Here is a 19938-nt window from a genome sequence, read left to right as displayed (position 1 = left end):
CTTACCACTTTCATGCTAGAAGTCACTTTGTGGCAAACAAAAAAAAGAAAGGGAAATAAAAAGGGAAAAGATAAAAACAGAGACAAAGACCATGTTGGTTGTGATGGATTAATTTCAGACAGCAGTTTCTGCTGAGTTCCCCATGCTTAATGTTCTTCCATTTAGGAAGGAGTTGCTGTCAAGTAAAGCAGATGAGCTGCTTTCAGTTTTCTTTAAACACATGCTAACAATGTAACATCTCTTTCTTCAGGAAAACGATCCAGTTGCATATTGTTAGAGAGATCTGCCTTGTGCTTAGCACGGACAAGTAGGGTTAATCATCATCCTCCTCCTCTTTCAGTGGGGCTATCGGCAGTTTGTCCTGAACTTGGAAACAGGATGCAAAGAAGTTGACGATGGAGTTGTACAAATGCTGCTCCAGTGCTGCACTGCTGAAGTAATGGCTTTCATCGGGGTAAATCTGCAAAGAAACAGGCAAATACTGTTAGGAGCTTAAAGCTTCAGGCCTGACCAGCCATATCTGCAGCTCCAGCTGGCCTGCAAACCCACTGTTTCTGCTCAGCACCATGTGTCTTCCCATAAATACACAAGCCCCAGGGTAATTCAGGCACCACAGTGCTCTGAGTGCAGACTCGTGTCTTCCTTGAAAAGGACCTTGAGGAAGGGTTTTCTATTTAATCCCATTCTGAACAAGTTCAGGCTAAGCAGAGCCAGACTACACTTAACAAATAACAGTGCTTGCTCCTTGTGAAAAGTGAAAAAAAACAAAAAGTGCAAGTCTGTGGAGAGAAATGGCAACAGGATTTACCAACTGAAATGAAGGCTTTAAAGGAAAAAATGACATTAAGTGGAAATAAAGCTCACTGGAGAAGTAACTAAACAGAAAGAATGTGGGAAGCTGGGAATGAAATAGGTTAAACACAACTTTCCATTTAAGTGGGACAGGTAATTTCTGCACATGTTGAAGGAAAGCACGAGGATCATAACAGGCTGTCTAGACTGGCATATTGAAGTTTCTAGGCTAGATGCTTGCAGATAGATCTGAGATGTCTCACGGCTGCTGTGAGTACCTCAATCCAAAATGAAGATCCCCCAGCCCTCCATTCAGTCCTTAACTAACTTTTGATGTGCATCAAGGCCATTGGTGCGTTCAAGTGTCAGTGTGCTAATGCTTCTGCACTGGGACATGGACAGGGGCACCTCAGTCACAGTAATGCTGACTACTTCTGTGCCAGGCCCATTGCTTAGCTCCGATGTCTGTGCTCCACCCCACCTGCCTGACGGAGTGAGCATAGCCATCAGGTGAAGCTCTGCAGAAACGCAGCCAGAGGGAGCTGGTATTCAGTAAATCAAGTGCTAGCAGGACTTGGGCACCGCAACACAACCACCTATACTGGGAGCTGTAGCATGGTCACAGAATCACAGAATGCCAGGGGTTGGAAGAGACCTCTGGAGATCATCTGGTCCAAGCCCCCTGCCCAAGCAGGTTTGCCTAGATCAGCTTGCATAGGAATGTGTCCAAGTGGGTTTTGAAGGTCTCCAGAGAAGGAGACTCCACAGCTTCTCTGGGCAGCCTGTTCCAGTGCTCCCTCACAGCCAAGGAATTTTCCCTGATGTTAAGGTGGAACTTCCTGTTTTGCTGTTTGTGTCTGTTGCCCCTTGTCCTGTCTCTGGGCACCACTGAAAAGAGACTGGTCTCATCCTCTTGACACCCACCCTTTAGATATTGATAAGCACTGGTAAGATCCCCTCTCAGTCTCCTCCCAGCTAAACAGCCCCAGGTCTCTCAGCCTTTCCTCATCATCATAAGAGAGATGCTTCAGTCCCCTCATCATCTTTGTAGCACTCCACTGGACTCTCTCCAATTTCTTTCTCTGTCTCTCTTGAACTGGGGAGCCCAGAACTGAACACAATACTCCAGATGTGGCCTCACTAGGAGAGAGTGGATGGGGGGGGAGAACCTCCCTCAGCATACTGGCCACACTCTTCTTAATGTACCCTGGGATACCATTGGTCTTCTTGGCCACAAAAGCACACTGCTGGCTCATGGTTAACTTATTGTCCCCCAGGACTCCCAGGTCATTCTCTGTGGAGCTGCTTTCCAGCAGGAGCTGCTTTCCAGCAGGTCAACAGCTAACCTGACGACTCTTCTTTCCTGAAGACTTTCTCTCTTACCTCAAGGGACTGAGATTCCTGAGGGCTGGTCTCAGCAGTACGAACGAAGCAAAGAAGGCATTTGGTACCTCTGCCTTCTCTGTATCTTTTGTCACCCGGACACCCACATCATTCAGCAGCAGGCCCACACTCTCCCTAGTCTTTGTTTTGCTACTGATATGTTTGAAGAAGTCCTTCTTGATATCTTTTACATCATTTGTCAGATTTAATTCCAAGAGTGCCTTAGCATTCCTCATTGCAGCTCTACATGCTCTGGCAATGTTCCTATACTCCTTCCAGTGGAATAGGAGGTCCCTCTGGGACTGAGCCTGGGATTGTTGCACTCTCCTGGCTGTGGCTTGGGATGTACCAAAGGGTAGGGACTATCCCAATGGCTGCTGGATGGGTTCATTTTGGAAGCTTTGACAGCTTGGATATGGGTCATTCAGCAAACCAGACATGTAATTCAGTGGAAGGAGGGTCTCTCTAGACCAGAGTATGTAGTTTGCAGTGGGATGTCAGATTCAAGTGACATTTCTCTCCTTAACTTTTCTGGTTGATTTAATTTAGATCCCTGTTTCCCTATAATTCATCTTGAACTTGGTCTGTTGTTCCCAGAGAAAGCCAACAGGCATCAATTGCTTAGAGGTAAGTCTGTAATTTAATAACTGTTCTACAACTATCTAAACCAAAACAGGGGTATCAAATGAGCAGGGGAGTACACAGGACACATTATATGCTGGTGCTATTTCTGCTGCCAGGCTGTGTTTGCAAGTGGCTTTTAAAAGCTTGCTTCATCACACCAGTTTGAGTTCAAACTGTTCAAATATGAAAAAAAGAAAACACATACTGTACCTGCAAGCTGTAATTAGCCTTTACCCTAATTAGGTGTGTGATAAGGTCCGCAGTATGCTGAAAATGGATTTTTTCTGTAAAAACAAATTACAATCATTAAAGAGGCAAATTTAATTAAGAAAAATCAAAGCCACCTCAAACATATAATGAGCTCAAATGATGGGCTAACTTACCATCAGCAGTAGCATGAATGATCAAAAATGTCTGTTCCTTCAGTAATGAGACTCTGTGCATTAATCTGGTGATCTGTGAAGGTAAAGGTTGCAATAAGATTAAAATCTTGCTAGAAACTAGCAGTTTACATGGAGAAAATAGAAACAATTCCATTTGATACTTCATCACAAGGATAACAAGCAGACACCAGCACAGTGTATTCTCTTGGCTACTTGAATCAGTCTGGTGGTAAAATAGACCCCCACTCTGTCCTTCTGGGCTCACTATCAGCAGAGGAAAGAGGCCAGAGACCCTCATCTCTTCTGATAATATCCACCAAAAGTCTGAACTGCGAAACACGTGGAAAATGTCAAAGGGAATTTCCAGTGAATACAAAACACTGATGAACAGTGTGGCCAGGCGCCTATGCCTCAGAGCTCTTCAGGGAGATGGAGCAACTTTGGTATGCTTTGAAAGCTAACCTCGTGAGCTTTGACAACCCTGGGGAGGATCTGATACTAAATCCAAGTGTCCACTGCTGAGAATGTCTTGTCCCCAACAGTATTTCAGATGAACAGGGGAAATACAAATCTGAGTGACTGCAAATGGTACTGGGTATGAGAAATGAAAAACTTCACTTTTTTGCTGCATTGTTCAGAAGAATACAAGTCAAAAGGAGACTCCAAAAGACTCCAAAAAAGCCTTGGAGTAGCAAAAGGAATGTACATCTGAAGTGCTGGAGTTTCAACCCCCAGCCCTGAATGAGGGTTGACATGTGGATGATGTCCACAACCAGGCAAGAAAGACCCTCCTGATTGGTTTTCTCCCGGGGTCTGGCCAGCCTTGGGTGGGAACCAATTAGGAGATCACCACCAGGTGCCCCTGCCTTCAGCATTAACATCAGGTGTCCCACCTCCAAGTTAACAGCATAAAAGCTGGCTCTGCCCAGTTTGTTTAAACTGCTTGTTTCAGGCAGGGGTCTCATGGATGGTGGGACATCAGTACAGCTGGGAGCAGAGGAAGGAACAATGGTATCATTAATTGGACTGGTCACCTAGGTCCTTGGTCAATTTGCTCCTACATGCACTTCATGCAGCACTGTGAATAAATTTATAAATCTTTTCATTCTTCCAGTGGTTGGCCATCTTGCATATGATTTAAGACCAGAGGGAGGGATCTGGTTTGTGTGTTGCCCATTAATGATAATATCTTTCCTGTTGGGATTGGTGGTCAGCAGAAGAATGCCTCAAATCACAGCTGTTACTGCCTTATAGGGAGGCAGGGAAGAATGGCTGTCTCAGCTTCAGTTCATGTGTCCTTCATTGTTTAAATGCACATCCCCTAGCTCTGCTAAACTTTCAGGAGTTAATGCATTTCTCATTAAGACACCCTTGTATCAATCCTATCTTTGACCTGTTTTCCTCTCCCACTGTCTTATGTGCTTTCCACAAGTGCATGTCCAACAGCAGTGGGACCTTCCATGCTTGGCTGTGGAGGTTAAGTTAGCTGGCTGCAAACATGGATGTTATGGTCACTAATTTTACACTACAGATTACATCTGTCTTTTCTCTATTGAAAGATAAAGCAACCCTCACGATTAGAAGTGGCCCTTCATATTTGCTTGGTGCTAGAGGTCGGTTTTTGGAAATTTTGGTCAACTCATGGCTTCTGGTTTTCTTGGAGCTCCATACTCTATGGACTTAGTGAAAATTTTGCAAGGGTGTCCTCTGATCTTCATTCTATTATTGGACTTAATGAGTTCTCTCATCCTCAGATTGCTGGCTGCAATGTTAGTGATGGTGTATGCACGTATCTTGCACTCTGTACTCCCTCTATATGTCTCCGTTTTCTGCTCCCTCAGTTGTAGCCTACCACAGGATAATACGGCTTCTCTGGAGTCTATATCAAGCCTTGAATAATGCGACCTTCATTAAGTTCATGTCTGGTCCACGGGTCAGGAATAGTTCTTCTCTGTGAGCAATTCATGGTTCAGCTGTGCTGTCTAGGGGCTGTGTATCACTTGGGGTCTGTACCCAGAACAGTGCTGTGCTCTGCAGAGGGCACAGCAGCTGTCCCTAGCAGATAATTCCACGTCAACCAAAAGTACCACTAGTTGCTTAGGCCAGCTTTTCAATGCAGAAAGAGCACACGGCAGTACAAAGCTCTCACTTCTGGAATATCTTCCCTTGTTTTCACCTCTACCAACCTGCCTTCAAATTCCTTAAAGGACTGAAAGTGTTTGCAGTGATCTAGAGATCATGAGTGCAAAATCTGAGAGATGATGAACTCAATATTTAGGTAGCCAGGGAAAGCTTCTCCTGTAGGGGTAGAGGGTGCTACCTGCCTTCTCTCTAAGAAAACAGTTTCAAACGTTTGCTGCCTTCGTGTCTTCTAGATGAAGACAAGGTTTAGTAGGCTTAATAATGTTTCCTGTGTAGCAAATTTTGTTTGTGACATGAACCAACTGGTCCCATCATACACACTAAACATCTCTGTTAACTGGTTCTATGTCTCCTTATCCACATCTTACTCAGCTCTGGCACAGAGTTCTGCCTACCTAAATACCACATCTGTGCTTAAATTGAAAAAGCCAAGGGAAGCTGAGCTTCACTTGACTTAGGGTCAAAAATGATACCCCAGAGACAATCAAAGTGGCAAGATCATTGGGATGAACTTTAAAGGAGGTCATGACATTGTCCTCTTGGGCACATCTGAGTCACTCAGCCTCAGCTCTTCCAATCTGTAAAACTGGAATAACTGCATTTACCCAATTTAGAGAGGCAGACATGAAGCCTAATCAATAAATACATCCATTGCTACTGTTAAGACAGCAAAAGCAGTAAACAGGCTGAAGGACACCTTGCTGCTTTTCAAATACAGAGTTTTACTAGTGGGTCCATATTGCATATCCTTTTTTTTTCCTCTCCAAAAGAGAACATACTGATGAAGAGTTAAAACCCTGTTCATGTTTTATCAGGAAAACGCAGTGTCTGTGCAGTTACCTCATATGCTCTGTTATCAATCCCATGCAAGCCCAAGTATCTCTCAGAAAATGCTGAAGCTTGAAAAGAAAAAGAGAAAACATCTTTCAGTCATAAGTGAGTACACTGGTGCTGCTGAGTCAAAGACTGCAAATGCTAAGACAGATCTTTCTAACATTGCCTCAGTTATCCAAGATGTATTTCTGAAAGTTTCTGAATATGCATGAAACTGCAGTCTTTCATTATCACCACGTGCTTATTGCTTCTAAGTCAGGGAAGAGCTTTTGTTTTTCCTCTCCTTACTGCAACCAAGATATGAGAGAAGAGCACTATCATGTTCTGTCCTGATCTCCTTTGACATGGGGCCATCTCCACCAACAGTCTACTGCAAGGTCCCATTGGTCTCAGAGGTAACTGTATGGGACGAAGGCTGGCTTAACACCACTGATTTTCATGGCAATCTAAGTGCAGAGGGAACTAGTCCTGAGAGAGAGGACCACCATGTGCAGTGGAGTAGTGCTGTCAGAGGAGGACAAGTTGGGCAGGCTGGAGCACAGCTCCCACAGATGGGTGGTTCAGGCAAGAAAGCAGCATGTTCAAGGTAGTGGTGCAGGTTGGTGTCAGAGGCTAGAGAGGTTTAGAGCCAATTCTTTTTTATTTAAAAAGGACTGAGTAATAAAAGTTACTCTATTACTCTGACCACCATGGCTGGTCCCACTAGTGTCAGTAAAATTGCTCTTGAGTGGGGGAAAGAAGAGTTTATAGCTAGTCCTAAGAAGACACAGTACAAACCAGACAGGATCTTGGGGAAGAAAGAGAAGATAACTGGGAAAGATTAGGGTAGGAACATCATTTGTGGTCAGCAAGAGGGTCTGTGGGCTCTGGAATGGGGTTTACCATATAGTCTGAAGTCTGTCAGTGGGGAAAGAGCAGCTCCACAGGCAAACACCTGGTTCTCTTCACCAGCGGGAAGCATGTAAATGCTCAGGTAGCCACCATAATCCTGGAACACAAACCGGGCAGGGGCGTCAGAGGTCCTGCTGTGAGGTCCTGCTGCTTTTGGGTACAGAAACAGGGCAGCTGAGACCTTGCAGCAAACTCTCAACCACTATAGAGCTCTTAATAACTTTTCCTGAAAAAATCTCCAAAACATGAAAACATGGACATCTCCCTGGCTTCAGCAGCTGTGGCTGGAGATGAGCCCTACACTCATGGCACCCTCCTGCAGGCCAGCACATGGCATGCCCACGAGCTTGCTGCTTTTCCTCCCACACTACGCCTGTGGTCTGATCAGATGTTCCTTCTCCAAAACACCACTCCTGTCTGTCTTTATTTAAAATGGACATCACAATTTCAGCGTCTGCTGCCAGCCTGTTAACAATTCCCTGCAGAGATGCTGCTGTACGTACAGCTCTCTTCGCCCACTCTGAGCCTCTACCTCCCACAATAACCAATTCCTACTCACAGTCCCATTCTCATTTCAAACTGTGTGTACTTTACAGTTTCCCAGCCGGGCGCACACTCTGGTGCGAATCAGCCTCGGAAATCAATATTGTTGTTGTATATTTGTAAGACGTGAGCTAGGTCTACCCACATTCTGATAGGTCTTGAGGGAAAAGAGGAAAATTAAATGGAAGTTTGCAAGGGGAAAAATAATTAATTATCTGACAACATTTTTCAGACAAATAGTCACTTTCTACAGTTGCGAGTTAATTTAAGAAAAAAATTGACAAATACATTGATAAAATGAAAGCTTTCATCTTTAATATCTCTCAGCAAGAAGCAGTCTAACTCAAAAATAAATAATAATAAAAAAGTCACCACTGACATATTCAATAAATCAGGATTTAGCTCAGCTGCTGAGCCACATCAGCCAACTGAAAGAGCACAGAGGAAGCAGAGGAAAACGTTACCTTCCCAAACACACCAACTCGCATTTTATCGACATAATGCTCCTTCAGCATCGTCCTAGAACATGAGAGAGGAGAAACAATGGGTTAAAAATTTTTCTCTTCAATATAACAAACAGTGTGAGGTTTATCAGCTTGAATTTGGGGTGGCTGCAGAAAAATGATGTAGACAATCTAAATCCATGCTGCCCCATGTTGCTTTCACATGAGACTCTGATTCAATCCTGCAACCTGATGTGTTGGATTTGGCGAAGCAATGGCAACAAATAACCTCCACTACCTTTGAAAATCATAACAAAGCTGATGTTATTGCACTACTCTGATAGTGGTTCTAGTGTGATTATGTGCAGAATAAATCTAACAATATGACAGGATTTGACATGTAGGGTTTTTCCAATTTTTTTTCTCTCTTAAAAAGTTTAGAGGTTTAAAGATGGATTTTTTCCATCTACCAAGCTAGCAAAAAAACTAATGTAGGAGCTGATACTCAAGCTTACTTGTTTAGCTGTGTGACTGTACAGAGCTAAAATTAAATAGGCTTCTGAGCACGTGGTACAGATAAGTATGCTCTAATTTAGCTCTGTTTAAGGCTTGTTTTTCTCCCTCTGTGCTGGTTGGCACAAGCCCTCTCTCACATGCCATCACTTGGTCACAGCTGTATGGCTACACTGTCCTTCCCTCCCATCTCCTTGCCCTACCCCACATACCACTAAAGCAACCAGGTCTAATGACGGTCTTGGGTTAATTATCATTTATGAACGAATTAGTTTAATAACAGTGTCACTCACCGGACAGCATCCAACTGATCCTTCTCTTCCAGAAAGCCCAGCCTCCTCCTGACCTCATGCAACAGCTTAGTGCCTTGGAAGCCGCTCCCACGGCCGTCGAACTTGAGCACGATGGCATTGTGAGAGCTGACCATGACGCTCTCCCACGTCACCTCAAACCTCTCTGTCACGATCTGGCTGCCAGGGGTCCCGTCACTGAAACAGAAATAGGCATCAAGCTAAAGGCAACGGCACCAAAAACGAGCCAAACACCCTCCTTGGGTCCACAGGCTCGCCATGGCTACAGGGGTCATCAGCTCCCACATGGATCCACAGGCAGGGCAGATTTCAAGAAGGGGTGACCACCTCTGCAACAATGATCCACAGAATGCTGGTTGTGTGGGATGGGTTTTGAGGCTAGGGTGGAAGCTGCAGGTTGGTCTCTACCTCCCTCCTCTGCACAGCAACTATTGCTGTGCTAAGATGAGCTTTGATCAAAACTAGTGAGGGTATCACTAACTGGGCAGGTTCCTCTTGTGAGTCAACCAAGCAGAGGTCAGTCGAGTTTTCTCTTCTCACACCTTCTCTAATCTGTACCTATTTTCTATGTTCCCCAAAGATGGTATTTTTTCTGGTGGAGGGATTCCTGCAAGAAGCCTGGTTTTGGGGTGTGCTGGCCCTTCCAAAATATGTTGGATGAAGTTTGCAGACATCAGCTATCCTTTCCTTTATGGCAAGCACTGGAGTTTCATTTACTGCCCTCATTCACCCAGCCCAGACCTTCCCTCTCCCACAGGGCTCTTGATGGATCTGCCAGTCACTTCTGGCACCACTAGTTCACACAAGCACAAAGGGAAAGGAGAGTTTTAAAGAGATAGAACTAACAGCTTAAAAGTGCCCAGGCTGGCCCAAAATTGGTGGGAAAGGTAGGCAAGATTCCCTCCTCTTCCTTTTGCTTAGGGCTTGATCCTGTACAGGAGAAACGTCTCAAGAAATATGGACCCCACTTCAGCCAAACAGCTTAGAAAAATCAAGAGATGATGACAATGATTCGAAGTAATATTTTAGGACTGGGATTACTGCCAAGCCACCGGCACTTCCACATCTACTTCTTGTCCTTTTTGGGGTTCTTGGAAACATGAGGCAACTCACTGCAGGATTTTAATGTGCACGTGAATCCAGCCATTGGCACTTATCCAAGCGAGACCCAGGCACATCCAGCTTCAGAGGCAGCCTAATCAAGTGCTGTTAGCTTGATGAGTACCAATCTTCCTCAAGCACTTGTATAATGAAGTACATTTTCTCTGCAGTAATTTTGTGATGTAACGACATGCTTATTGCAGTGCTTTTGTCCTTCATGGAGGCATGTGCAGGGTGGTGTTCAGGCATTCATCAGACACGCACCACTTCCGCGTGTGGCTTCTCTCTTGTGGGGTGTTCCCTGGCAGGGAGCAAACGATGCAGGGGGACACAGCCAGGGCCAAAAAGGTTCTTCCAAGGTCAGTGACTTCCCTCCCTCAGCGTCTTTCCACATTGCCAGAAAAAATCTTAGTAATGTATATTATTACTAAAAGTTGCATAAAGAAATACTCACTTGCTATGCCTGCCAGGAGGGAATCCTACCCACCTGATATAAATACTAACATCATAAAGATCTTCAAAGGTTTCTACCTCTCTCTTTATTGTCACTACAGGGAACACAGTATCTCTATGGGAAGGATTGCTGCATGAGGGTGTCTGAAAATTAAAGCTCTAGTAAAACTGATTACATCCCACTCTACCTGTTAAGGGCAGGCTGAGTGCCCGGAGCACTGGAACAGAAAGTCAACATCAGTCTTTTATTCCTCTCCATCCCGTTTCTACCCTCCAGATTATTGAACTGTGAGTGTTTGTGGAATAATTTTATAAAATTGTGAAATTTACTCTGCAGATCATCCTGGGAACTGAAAACCTTGGCTCAAATATGGGAGAGAAGGGATTTGTCTAGCCTCTTCTAGCTCTGAGATGATACAGGGGATAGGGACCAGCGTGCTGGACTTAGGTGCTAAAGTGGTCTGGCATTTGTTGTATAAAACATATCTCTAGGAGGCTCTGACCATGGCTGAGATGTCCATGTTGCCCTAATAATGTAAAGAAAGAAAAGAGGAGTGAGAACTTACACAACCAAGAGCAGGGGGTAGTGTGCAGCATCTGAAAAGGTTGCTGGCTTTAAGATCTGCATTGGCAATTCTGGGGAAAAAAAAACCAAAGAAACAAATTACATGCCTTCAGTGTGGGAACACTGACATAACTCTAATAGATTTTTCTGGCATTTTGGCCACTTATGAGCAGGAACAAAATAGTATTTCATCAGCGGCACTGGTAAATAATATCTTAGGGACACAGATGTTGTCAAAGAAAAGACCCATATTATGCTATCCGAGGTGACAAGAAATGTAAATCAGGAGTACAGTGTGAGCGGTGCAGTCATGCATCACTTTTACAGCATTCAATTAACATCTGGCAACAGCTATAATTTTACTTTTTGGCAGCTGGATGACTGATGCAGCCAGAAATCAATATTTCAGGGCAGACGAGGAAGGGGAAAATTGGTGATGAAAATGATAATTTAAAACCTAATTAAGTATGGTGACTGGGGGAGAGAATAGGATTATTTTGCTATAACAGTGTGAAGGCAGATAGAGAAATGTATTTTAATCCTAACTTCCAGAGGGCTTAATTTTGCTGTAAAACAAGAGGCAACTATGCTGAAGCCCACGCTGCTATACTGGTATTATACTGGTAAGTGAGGGATGTGCTCTCCAAAGCTTCATTTAACTGCTTCCTATGGCTTCGTATTGCTATCCAAACCCACTGCCATACAAATGCTTTCTGCACTAACAAGAGCACATTTATTTTGAAAATGTTAACTACAATCCAGATTAGCAAAGACCTGGCAATTAAATCGGTATTAGGAGCGTTTTCAGTAGATTAATACACAGATTAACTGCGTGGTTTAAGTGGTTTGCTTTGCAATTATTGTCTGAGACTCCACCTAATTAGTTATTCCATCTGAATGCTAATAGCTGCAAATTGGATCAATGGTCCAGGGACAGCCAAAAAGGCCATCACTTGACTTTAAATATAACTAAGCTCTATGTGCAGTGTTCCCAAGGCTGCTAAGCCAAGAGCTTTGAAAATACAGGAAAGGCACAGGATGGCCAAACAGCTGCAGCCAGCTTGTATTTATTACACACACATATATATTTTAGGTTAAATGACCAGAATAGCATTTAAGTTACACCTACAGTTAAAAAAAAAGAATTTAGCATCAAGCTGAGTTATTCCTAATAAGCTAGTGCCACTTGAGCTGTCTCACGGTGGAGATAGAGGTAATCTTTATGACAGGCTCTTTTCCCAACTTTTCCTGCCCACGAGGCCTGGAAATGCACATCTGTTCTTATTTCATGCACTGGTTTATGTTCCTAAAGCCCATGTGGCAAGCAGAACATTTTAGGGCCATTATGATCCTTCGCAAATGGCATCTGTCTCTCAGCCTTTGCTTCCCATTTTATAACACTGGGTAACGGTTGACATTAGCAACCTGCCGTCCATCACACCTCACTGCTTTTATTTCAATGCATCCCGTCTGAGAGGTACGTTCCTTTTTGGCATGTGAAATATTGTGGGTCATACATTAAACCCAAGTTCTTTGGTTTTTTTTAGTGTTGCCGCTATCCACATAAATTGGGATTTTTGGGAGCCATTGCATGACTCTGGATTTTCCACGTACAGGTAACATCCCTGCTTACAGCCAAAGGAGATGCTTTTTAGGTTGTTTCAGGTACTCTACAGAGACAGGCAGAAAATACTTGTGTTCTGGCTGTTTGCCACTGGGCTTTTCTCTCTTATTTTGGCATATAGACATGTGGGGAATGATTATACAAGTGAAACACATAATCCACCAGCTGTAGACATAAACTGCTCCAAGTTTCTGCCTTCTTCAGTCCAGGTGAAATCTCTTTAGACTTTTCTCATAAAGCTGTTTTTTCTTCAACCCTATCAAACAATAAGGCTTTCTGAAAGAATTCTGAATAACTCTGATGGGCAGTCATTGGTGAGTTGTCTTCACCCACTGCAGTTCACTATTGTATAGGGAAAGGTAGCCACAGCTGTAGCCAGCAAGCACATACAGTTCCCACTTCAAACCCATCTGCAAAGGCAAATGCCTTGAACAACAGGGGCATCACACCATGTCATTTCCCAGAGTGGCTGCTTCTTGACAAAGAAAATTTTAAAAGGAAGAAAAACCCCAACCCTATCATTTTTTCCTCTCTTCAGTTGCATTCTCATCAAATCCTGTCTCTGTAATAACCTCCTTATGTAGCACATCCTAAGAGAGTGCTTTGCAAACTGTGTGAGTTTATTGAGAACCAAAGTAATTTTTCCTCCTGCCAGTCTAGCCAAGATGACTGTATCATTTCACAGCAATAGCAGCAAAAAGGAACAAGAAAAATAAGAGAGAGGAAAGGTGCTACTTACTGTAATCATCTATCTTGATTTCCGTGTATTCTACCTTAGGCATTTGCCTGTCATTTACAGCCAGCTGCACATTTTCATTTACCTCCAGCTCAAAAATTTCTGAAAGAAGGACATCATCACAAAAACTTTTGGTATTGTTTGTGAAAAAGCATTTCAACATTTTATACTCGCTTTAATATTTGCAACACATTTCCTTGAGAGAATGACAGAATTTCCTTCTAGTCCTCACAGATGTCTAATTCAGTTAAGAGTTTGAAAGCCCTTCCAGGTTCTGCATTGACAACAAGCCATATTCCTCAAATCAGTGACATTCAGCTGATTTACAGCAAATGGGAAGGTCTCTACTGAGGGAGTGCTATGGGTCCCAGTCAAACATCTGCCTACCACACAGAGCAAGATTTCACACAAAATCCTCGGGTCTGTGCCCAAGTTACACAGAACAAATGGGGAAAGGGAGGAGTCTATGGAGGGCTTCAGGACAAGGTTGTGCTGCTACACAAGAGAAAATCCATGAGAAAGAAAGCCACAGGGAAAGAAGAACGGACCAATGCTGCACAACCCTGCAGTGTCAGGTTTTGGAGCAGTCGTGGCTTTCAGAGTGTTTCAAGAGTTGTTCCCTTTGCTTGTGTATCCTACCAAAGGGCTCTCTGGGACTGAAACCAAGGATTCCTTCCTCCTTCCCGGATTTAACCTTTATTCCCCACGTCTTGGCCATGTGCTCTAACCACTGAATGTCTTCTAGAAAAAGCAGCCACTTCCACCCTCAGAAACAGCAAGTCCTTCCCAGCTGGTGAGGAAAGGGCCCATCTTTAGGAGACATTTCAGGTTGTATCTCCTAGGTGGTGGGTAATGTCTCCTGGTGATGGTGAGGCTCCTGAGCCCCGTGGGGGAGAGATTCAAGGGCTGGGGGGATCCCACTGTGGTGGCACCGAATCCTGGTCTGGTGAGCCTGTTTGAGTGCTTGTCCCCATGGCATCAGGCTGGGTTTGAACTGAGGGGATCCAGGGCATTAACTCTGCCATGTGAACCCAAGAAGGGTTTGGGGCTTCACATCAAATTATGTGTTTCATTGACTGTGTCTTCCCTTTCCAGACATGCTGATAAATAGATGTGTAGCTGCAGAAACTCAAATAATACTTATGGTACCTGATTATCATGGTCTCGTTGCCCATCTCTGCTGAATAGGCAGGCACAGCACAAAAACATTCTCTTCCAAGTTAATACATTTCAGAGATCTTTCAGCAATAGTATATTGGTTCAATGATTATTCACCCTGCTTGTGAAAAGCCAGGCTCATCTCTATTGAAACCACAACCCTCACAAAAGTGCCAAAGCAACAGCCTATTACATTTAGTTAAATATTAAGATTCTCATTTAATTATGGCACACACAAGTAGCTTTATCAGCAGAAAGGGGCTTGCCACGTAGGGGAATTTAGTCAAGCCGTTTTATTTGTTCATATAATTGCATTCACAGAAAGCCAGGAAGACTGTGGAGGAAATAAAAAAAGATTGGCATATCTCCTAGAGGACTTTCTTTTCTGCTTTAGGACCACAGGGAGCTTGAGTCTGTGGAGTACAAATGGTCATTGCTTAATTAAATGTAAGCACGCTATAATATTCAGTGCAACTCACTATTATCAGATTATTGCAGAATATAGAGGCAAACTCCCTTTATAGAATAATGGGCTCATATTAAATAAGTAAATTCAGTAACATGCAACTGTCAGTTGCCCTTTATTCAAAAGCAAAAGAATCAGCAGGGGGGAAAAAAAGGAACCAGGGGAAATGTTAATATGTTCTGTGCGTGCCTAGATCGAGTTCTCTATGTAATAAATGCTACATGTGTGTGTCTGTAAAAATAAAACTAGTATTGGTGTGTTTTATGCTACTTTTCCAAGCCCTTCACTTGCTGTCTCTGTTTTATAGTACCTCTCATTCTAAAATTCTAAAAAAAAATTAAAAAAAAAAAATCCAAATGATCTAAAAGTATTTTGGAAAACTCTACAGGAGTCTATAGCACAGTTCATGAGAGCACCATCCTGTACGTGCTGTTATAGCCAGTCAGCCTTCTCCATGTCTATGGTAAAATTAAGGCAGGGTGTTTAAGTTGTTTGTTTAAGTTGGGGAAAAAAAAGAAAGTGGCTTTGGAGCTGCAGGTCAGAGGTAAGAAACTCCCCTGGCCCTATGGCAACATCCTCTGTGGGCTGAAGAACCCTGTGGGCATCACCAGGGCTGCTCTGGGTAGGGCTCTGCCAAGCCCAGGTCTCTGCTGGGAAGCAGAAGAGCTGATACACCCTTGTGCACAGGCTGACATGTCCATGGTCACTGGGGCAGAAGGACTGATAAACTAGGAGCTGGCAATTTGTTTTCAGTATTACTTAAAAAGGCAACGTTTTTGTTTGTGTAGACCAGAATAGCTACAAGTGCCAATTTTTGCATATTTATATGAGAAGTAGTTTCACAAGGGACCAGAGTGGCACATGGAGCTGTAGCCCATGGCCACTACTGCCAGCAGCAATAACCCTGGCTCCACTGTGAACCTTCCTCTGGGAAGCAAGACCTGTCAGTTTGCCATCAGAGCACTTTTATCCAGAAATTATAGACCAGTGGAGAAACTGAGTTACAGGGAAATGAAATATTTCTCTCATGGTCACCCTGTAAGCAAGATGATTGCAGATGGTCTAAGCCATGGCCCAGGGTACTTTGTGCTGCTTTGCTTTGGCAGCAAAGATCTCTCTTGCTGCCTTTACAGGCCAGCCATGCAGCAGTATATTGCTTTAACCTAATATTTATTCCAGGAGGCTGCTAAATTTTATGTCTGTCTTTCTCTGCAAAGGAAGATTTTAACTGGAAAAAAATATATGGAAAATTATGATATAAATTAGAGCTAAATGTACAATACATGTCATTGCCAATATTGAACACTGTTGACACTAGATGGAATGCTATTGAGTATTTCTGTTTTAATGGCAAAGGATACAATATGGCACATATCTGACTTAAATTTGATTGAAAAAAAATTTGGTCAGAATTTGGGATTGCAGGCTACATATCCTGCTTACAAGTAAAACTTTCCTAGGTGGCGTAAGGGCTGGAAATGCTCGTTGCCAACAGAAACTGAGAAAACAGGGAATAAAACAGGGAACACAGAAACTGTATAAAGCAAGATGAATCCTGTGCTTTTTTCTCACATGTCCTGGTGTCACAGGAGTCTTTCCTCTGACACTGCCTTCAGTGGGAAATGAAGCAGCTCAGTGTTTCACACAGAACATTTAGTCTGAGAGCCAGATTGTTTGATTTGCTTTGCTCCTTTGCAGAGACAAGAGCAGTGAGTTGCTGTAAATCCAGTTAAGCTAAACTGATACCTGATAAACTGGCCGTGTACAGAGCAGCTAAAATAAAGCTTGCTTGTTATTTGGATCCTAGTAATGCCTGAAGTCTCTAACTGCAGGTGAAGGCTGGGTTAAACTCTACATTAAAATGAAATATGGGGGTCTACCATCAAAGTGACAGGAGTAGATGAATCTTGGTTTCACATAAGACTCCATCCCACATCCTGCTGTGGAGTTTCCTGAGACCCAGTAAAGAGAGAAAGGGGCCATTTGGTTTACTAGAATGTACAGAAAGGACAGAGGAAGGCTATTGGAGGCGTCCTGCTATGCTGACTTGAGGTAAAAACCTGATTTTTCTGGATAATTTGTACTGCTACATGTGTGAAGGAGGAATCCTAAAAAACTCATGGCTCTCTGGGCTCTACAGGGAGTCCTAACCAGGGTGGCAATGCCTACAGCCAGTACCACAGATTTGGAGGGAAAAACCCTCTATTTGGAAAAATTCAAGCTTCGTGTTCTTGGAGATGTGAACCATGAGCATGAAAAAGCCTTATCAAATGGTAAGTGCTACAATCCCCACGAACAGATCAGGAAACCAGGCAGAGGTACAACTTGCAGGGCAGTTGACACCTCTGTGTCATCTCTTTCATCCTGGTAATCCACATCAAAGTGATTTCTTATTTTTTTTTTAAATCATAGGTTAAGCTAAACTATTTATTTTTGGGTAGGACAGAAATTTTATGAAAGACTACCAAAAAGAGAGATCTGGACTGTGCATCTTTTAAGGAAGTTGATAACAAACATCATGCCCAAACCATTGCCTTCATAACCTAAACAGCAGGCTTTTGTGATGGCAGCACAACAGCTCTGCAGGTTCCTCTGACTTGCAGAAGACTTGCATTTAGGCAGAGTCTGTGCTTCCCCATGGCCTAAGTTTACCAAAGTGCAGGTACATCTCTGTGTCCTGCCTGGCTGATTTTCTCTGAAGAACTCAAAGGCTCAAGTCCATTCTTACTCTGTGCATTAGTTGTGTTGTGAACAGTCACCATCGGGACTCGGGGACCTTGAAAAGAAGGAGAAAAGAATTCTGTTAAACATCTATTGAAGCACACACAGATGCACATGAACCTGGCTTTGAATTCCACAGTGCTGAAGACTCCTGAGACTCACTTTCCATGCAAGAGTAATCTAAAAAGAAAATCACCCTGGTATTAAAAAGAGTGTTATGAATAAATGACAATACTGTAGACTCAAAGACGTGTGAGGTTTCAAAGCCCTTTCCCAATGGATCACTACATGCATCCTTCCCTAATTTGTAAACATGAGAATTGGCACAAACACAATTAAATCACTTGCTTTTAAAATTATTCTAATGACACCCAAACATCACAGCGCAAAGCACTTACATTTTGTATGCTGTGGATAACTGTTGCTGTTTTGCAATTATTTTTTTTTTTTTTTAAGGCATATTCTGTCATAAAATGCAGCATTTAGGTATTGAAATTAGTTAGCACTATACAAAAAGGATTATCATGCAGTACACAAATGAACCACAGAATTCATAGACTGTAATAGGATGCTCCAGTCTTTAGGATGCTGCAGTCTTCAGCACAGGATGCCGTAGGGTGCTACAGCATCAGCAGAGTGGTCTGGATTCAACTTCTTGTTCTGAAACTCATGGAGACTGATCGGAAAACGGTATGGTATGTGGGATTAGGTTAATGTTGTAGTTGGCAGCTTCTTTCTCTATTTTTCAATTATCATCTGTTGACTACTCTTAGAGATGGGTTGCTGGGCCAAGATGAGCTTCAGTCTGAGCCAGTAGAGCAGATCATATGTTACAATTACACCTGTTTGTAGCTTTTCCAATGAATATGACAATACTGCTTAGGCAGGTGGAGTTAGAAGAGTCACTACAATGCTCAAGCAGTTAATTCTGAACTTCAGAACCAGTGGTTATCTTACTTTTCTTCCCTTTATCTATAATGTAATGTGATGCAGCAGCAGCAAGCATGAGCAGCTGGCAAAAGAGCATCTGTACACCCAGAAAGATCCCAATAGCAGGGCCAGAGGGCTCCTCTGCCTTGTGTGGGTGAAGATCATAGAAACACACCCTCACACAATCATTTAGGTCAGAAAAGACCTTCAAGACCATAAGAGTTTAACAATTAACCTAATACTGCCAAGTGTGTGGGTGAAGATCATAGAAACACACCCTCACACAATCATTTAGGTCGGAAAAGACCTTCAAGACCATAGAGTTTAACGATTAACCTAATACTGCCAAGGTCACCACTAAACCATGTCCCTAAGCTCCACATCCACACATCTTTTAAATACCCCCAAGGATGGTGACTCCTGGGCAGCCTGTTCCAATACTCGATAACACTTTCAGTGAAGAAATTTTTCCTGATGTTCAACCTACAGCTTCCCCGGTGCAGCTTGAGGACATTTCCTCTTGTCCTTTCACTTGTTACTTGGGAGAAGAGACCGACCCAACTTCGCTGTGATCTCCTTTCAGGCAGTTGTAGAGTGAGAAGGGCTCCCCATAGCTTCTTCTCCAGGCTAAACTCCCAGTTTCTCTCAGGCACTCCTCACAGGCGTGTTCTCTAAACCCTTCACCAGTTCTGCTGCCCTTTTCTGGACCTGTCTCAGCATCTCAATGTCTTTTTTGGAGTGAGGGGCCCAAAACTGAACTCAGTATTTGAGGTGTGGTCTCAACAGTCTTTGTGGCAGGTCTTCTTTTTTGTAGATAATGTATTTTCAATTCAAATTTACTATGTGATGACAGATGGTGGGGATGGCAAAATTTGGAACCCTCTGTACGGAAGACCCACAGATAAAAGGTTGTCAAAAACTGAGTTTCCTGCTTTCTCGGGCTCAGACAGTCTGGTGGCACACTGCTGGCAGGCAGAAGAAACCTGCCATTGAACTACATTGAATACCAAAAAAAACTTTTTTTTTAAGCATCAAAATTAAGACAACTTAAAGAGGCTTGATTTTCACAGAGATTCAAGCCACTTTGAGCTGTTTTGAGTCCTTCAGTCTAAACAAATCCTGCACGATCACCAGTTGTGCAGCAGCAATCTGTGTAGGAGTGGCTGGGAAAAAGCCCATGAAATGCTAGAACTGATAGTGTGCACACAAATGGCACCAAAACCGGGTTACTGTGAGCCGTCCATTCCAGTTTGGTAAGTGAAATAAGTTCTTGAGAGCAAGGAAGACCTTAGGGTGGTATAATGGTGTCAGTGGTTTTCCCCACG

The 19938-nt window shown here is 43.3% G+C and overlaps 1 protein-coding gene across 1 annotated transcript in view; it reads right to left on the bottom strand.

Moving 5' to 3' along the window:
- Positions 1-211: 211 nt before the first annotated feature.
- Positions 212-19938, bottom strand: part of DPP6 (dipeptidyl-peptidase 6) — a gene marked incomplete at its 5' end in the record, with an annotated part of 142397 nt that continues 122670 nt past the window's right edge. Inside the window, 10 exons of the mRNA XM_008939511.1 lie at positions 212-460; positions 3010-3083; positions 3183-3255; positions 6165-6223; positions 7041-7146; positions 8057-8111; positions 8842-9036; positions 10980-11049; positions 13342-13440; positions 17691-17738. Coding sequence (XP_008937759.1) covers positions 314-460; positions 3010-3083; positions 3183-3255; positions 6165-6223; positions 7041-7146; positions 8057-8111; positions 8842-9036; positions 10980-11049; positions 13342-13440; positions 17691-17738 — 926 coding nt within the window. The remainder of the gene's footprint in view (positions 461-3009; positions 3084-3182; positions 3256-6164; positions 6224-7040; positions 7147-8056; positions 8112-8841; positions 9037-10979; positions 11050-13341; positions 13441-17690; positions 17739-19938) is intronic.

This window comes from Merops nubicus, unplaced genomic scaffold (assembly GCF_000691845.1).
Source record: "Merops nubicus isolate BGI_N331 unplaced genomic scaffold, ASM69184v1 scaffold3874, whole genome shotgun sequence".
NCBI classification, from domain to species: domain Eukaryota; kingdom Metazoa; phylum Chordata; class Aves; order Coraciiformes; family Meropidae; genus Merops; species Merops nubicus.
The sequence above is the reverse complement of the archived record's forward strand: the minus strand, read 5'-3'. Positions and strand labels throughout refer to the sequence as shown.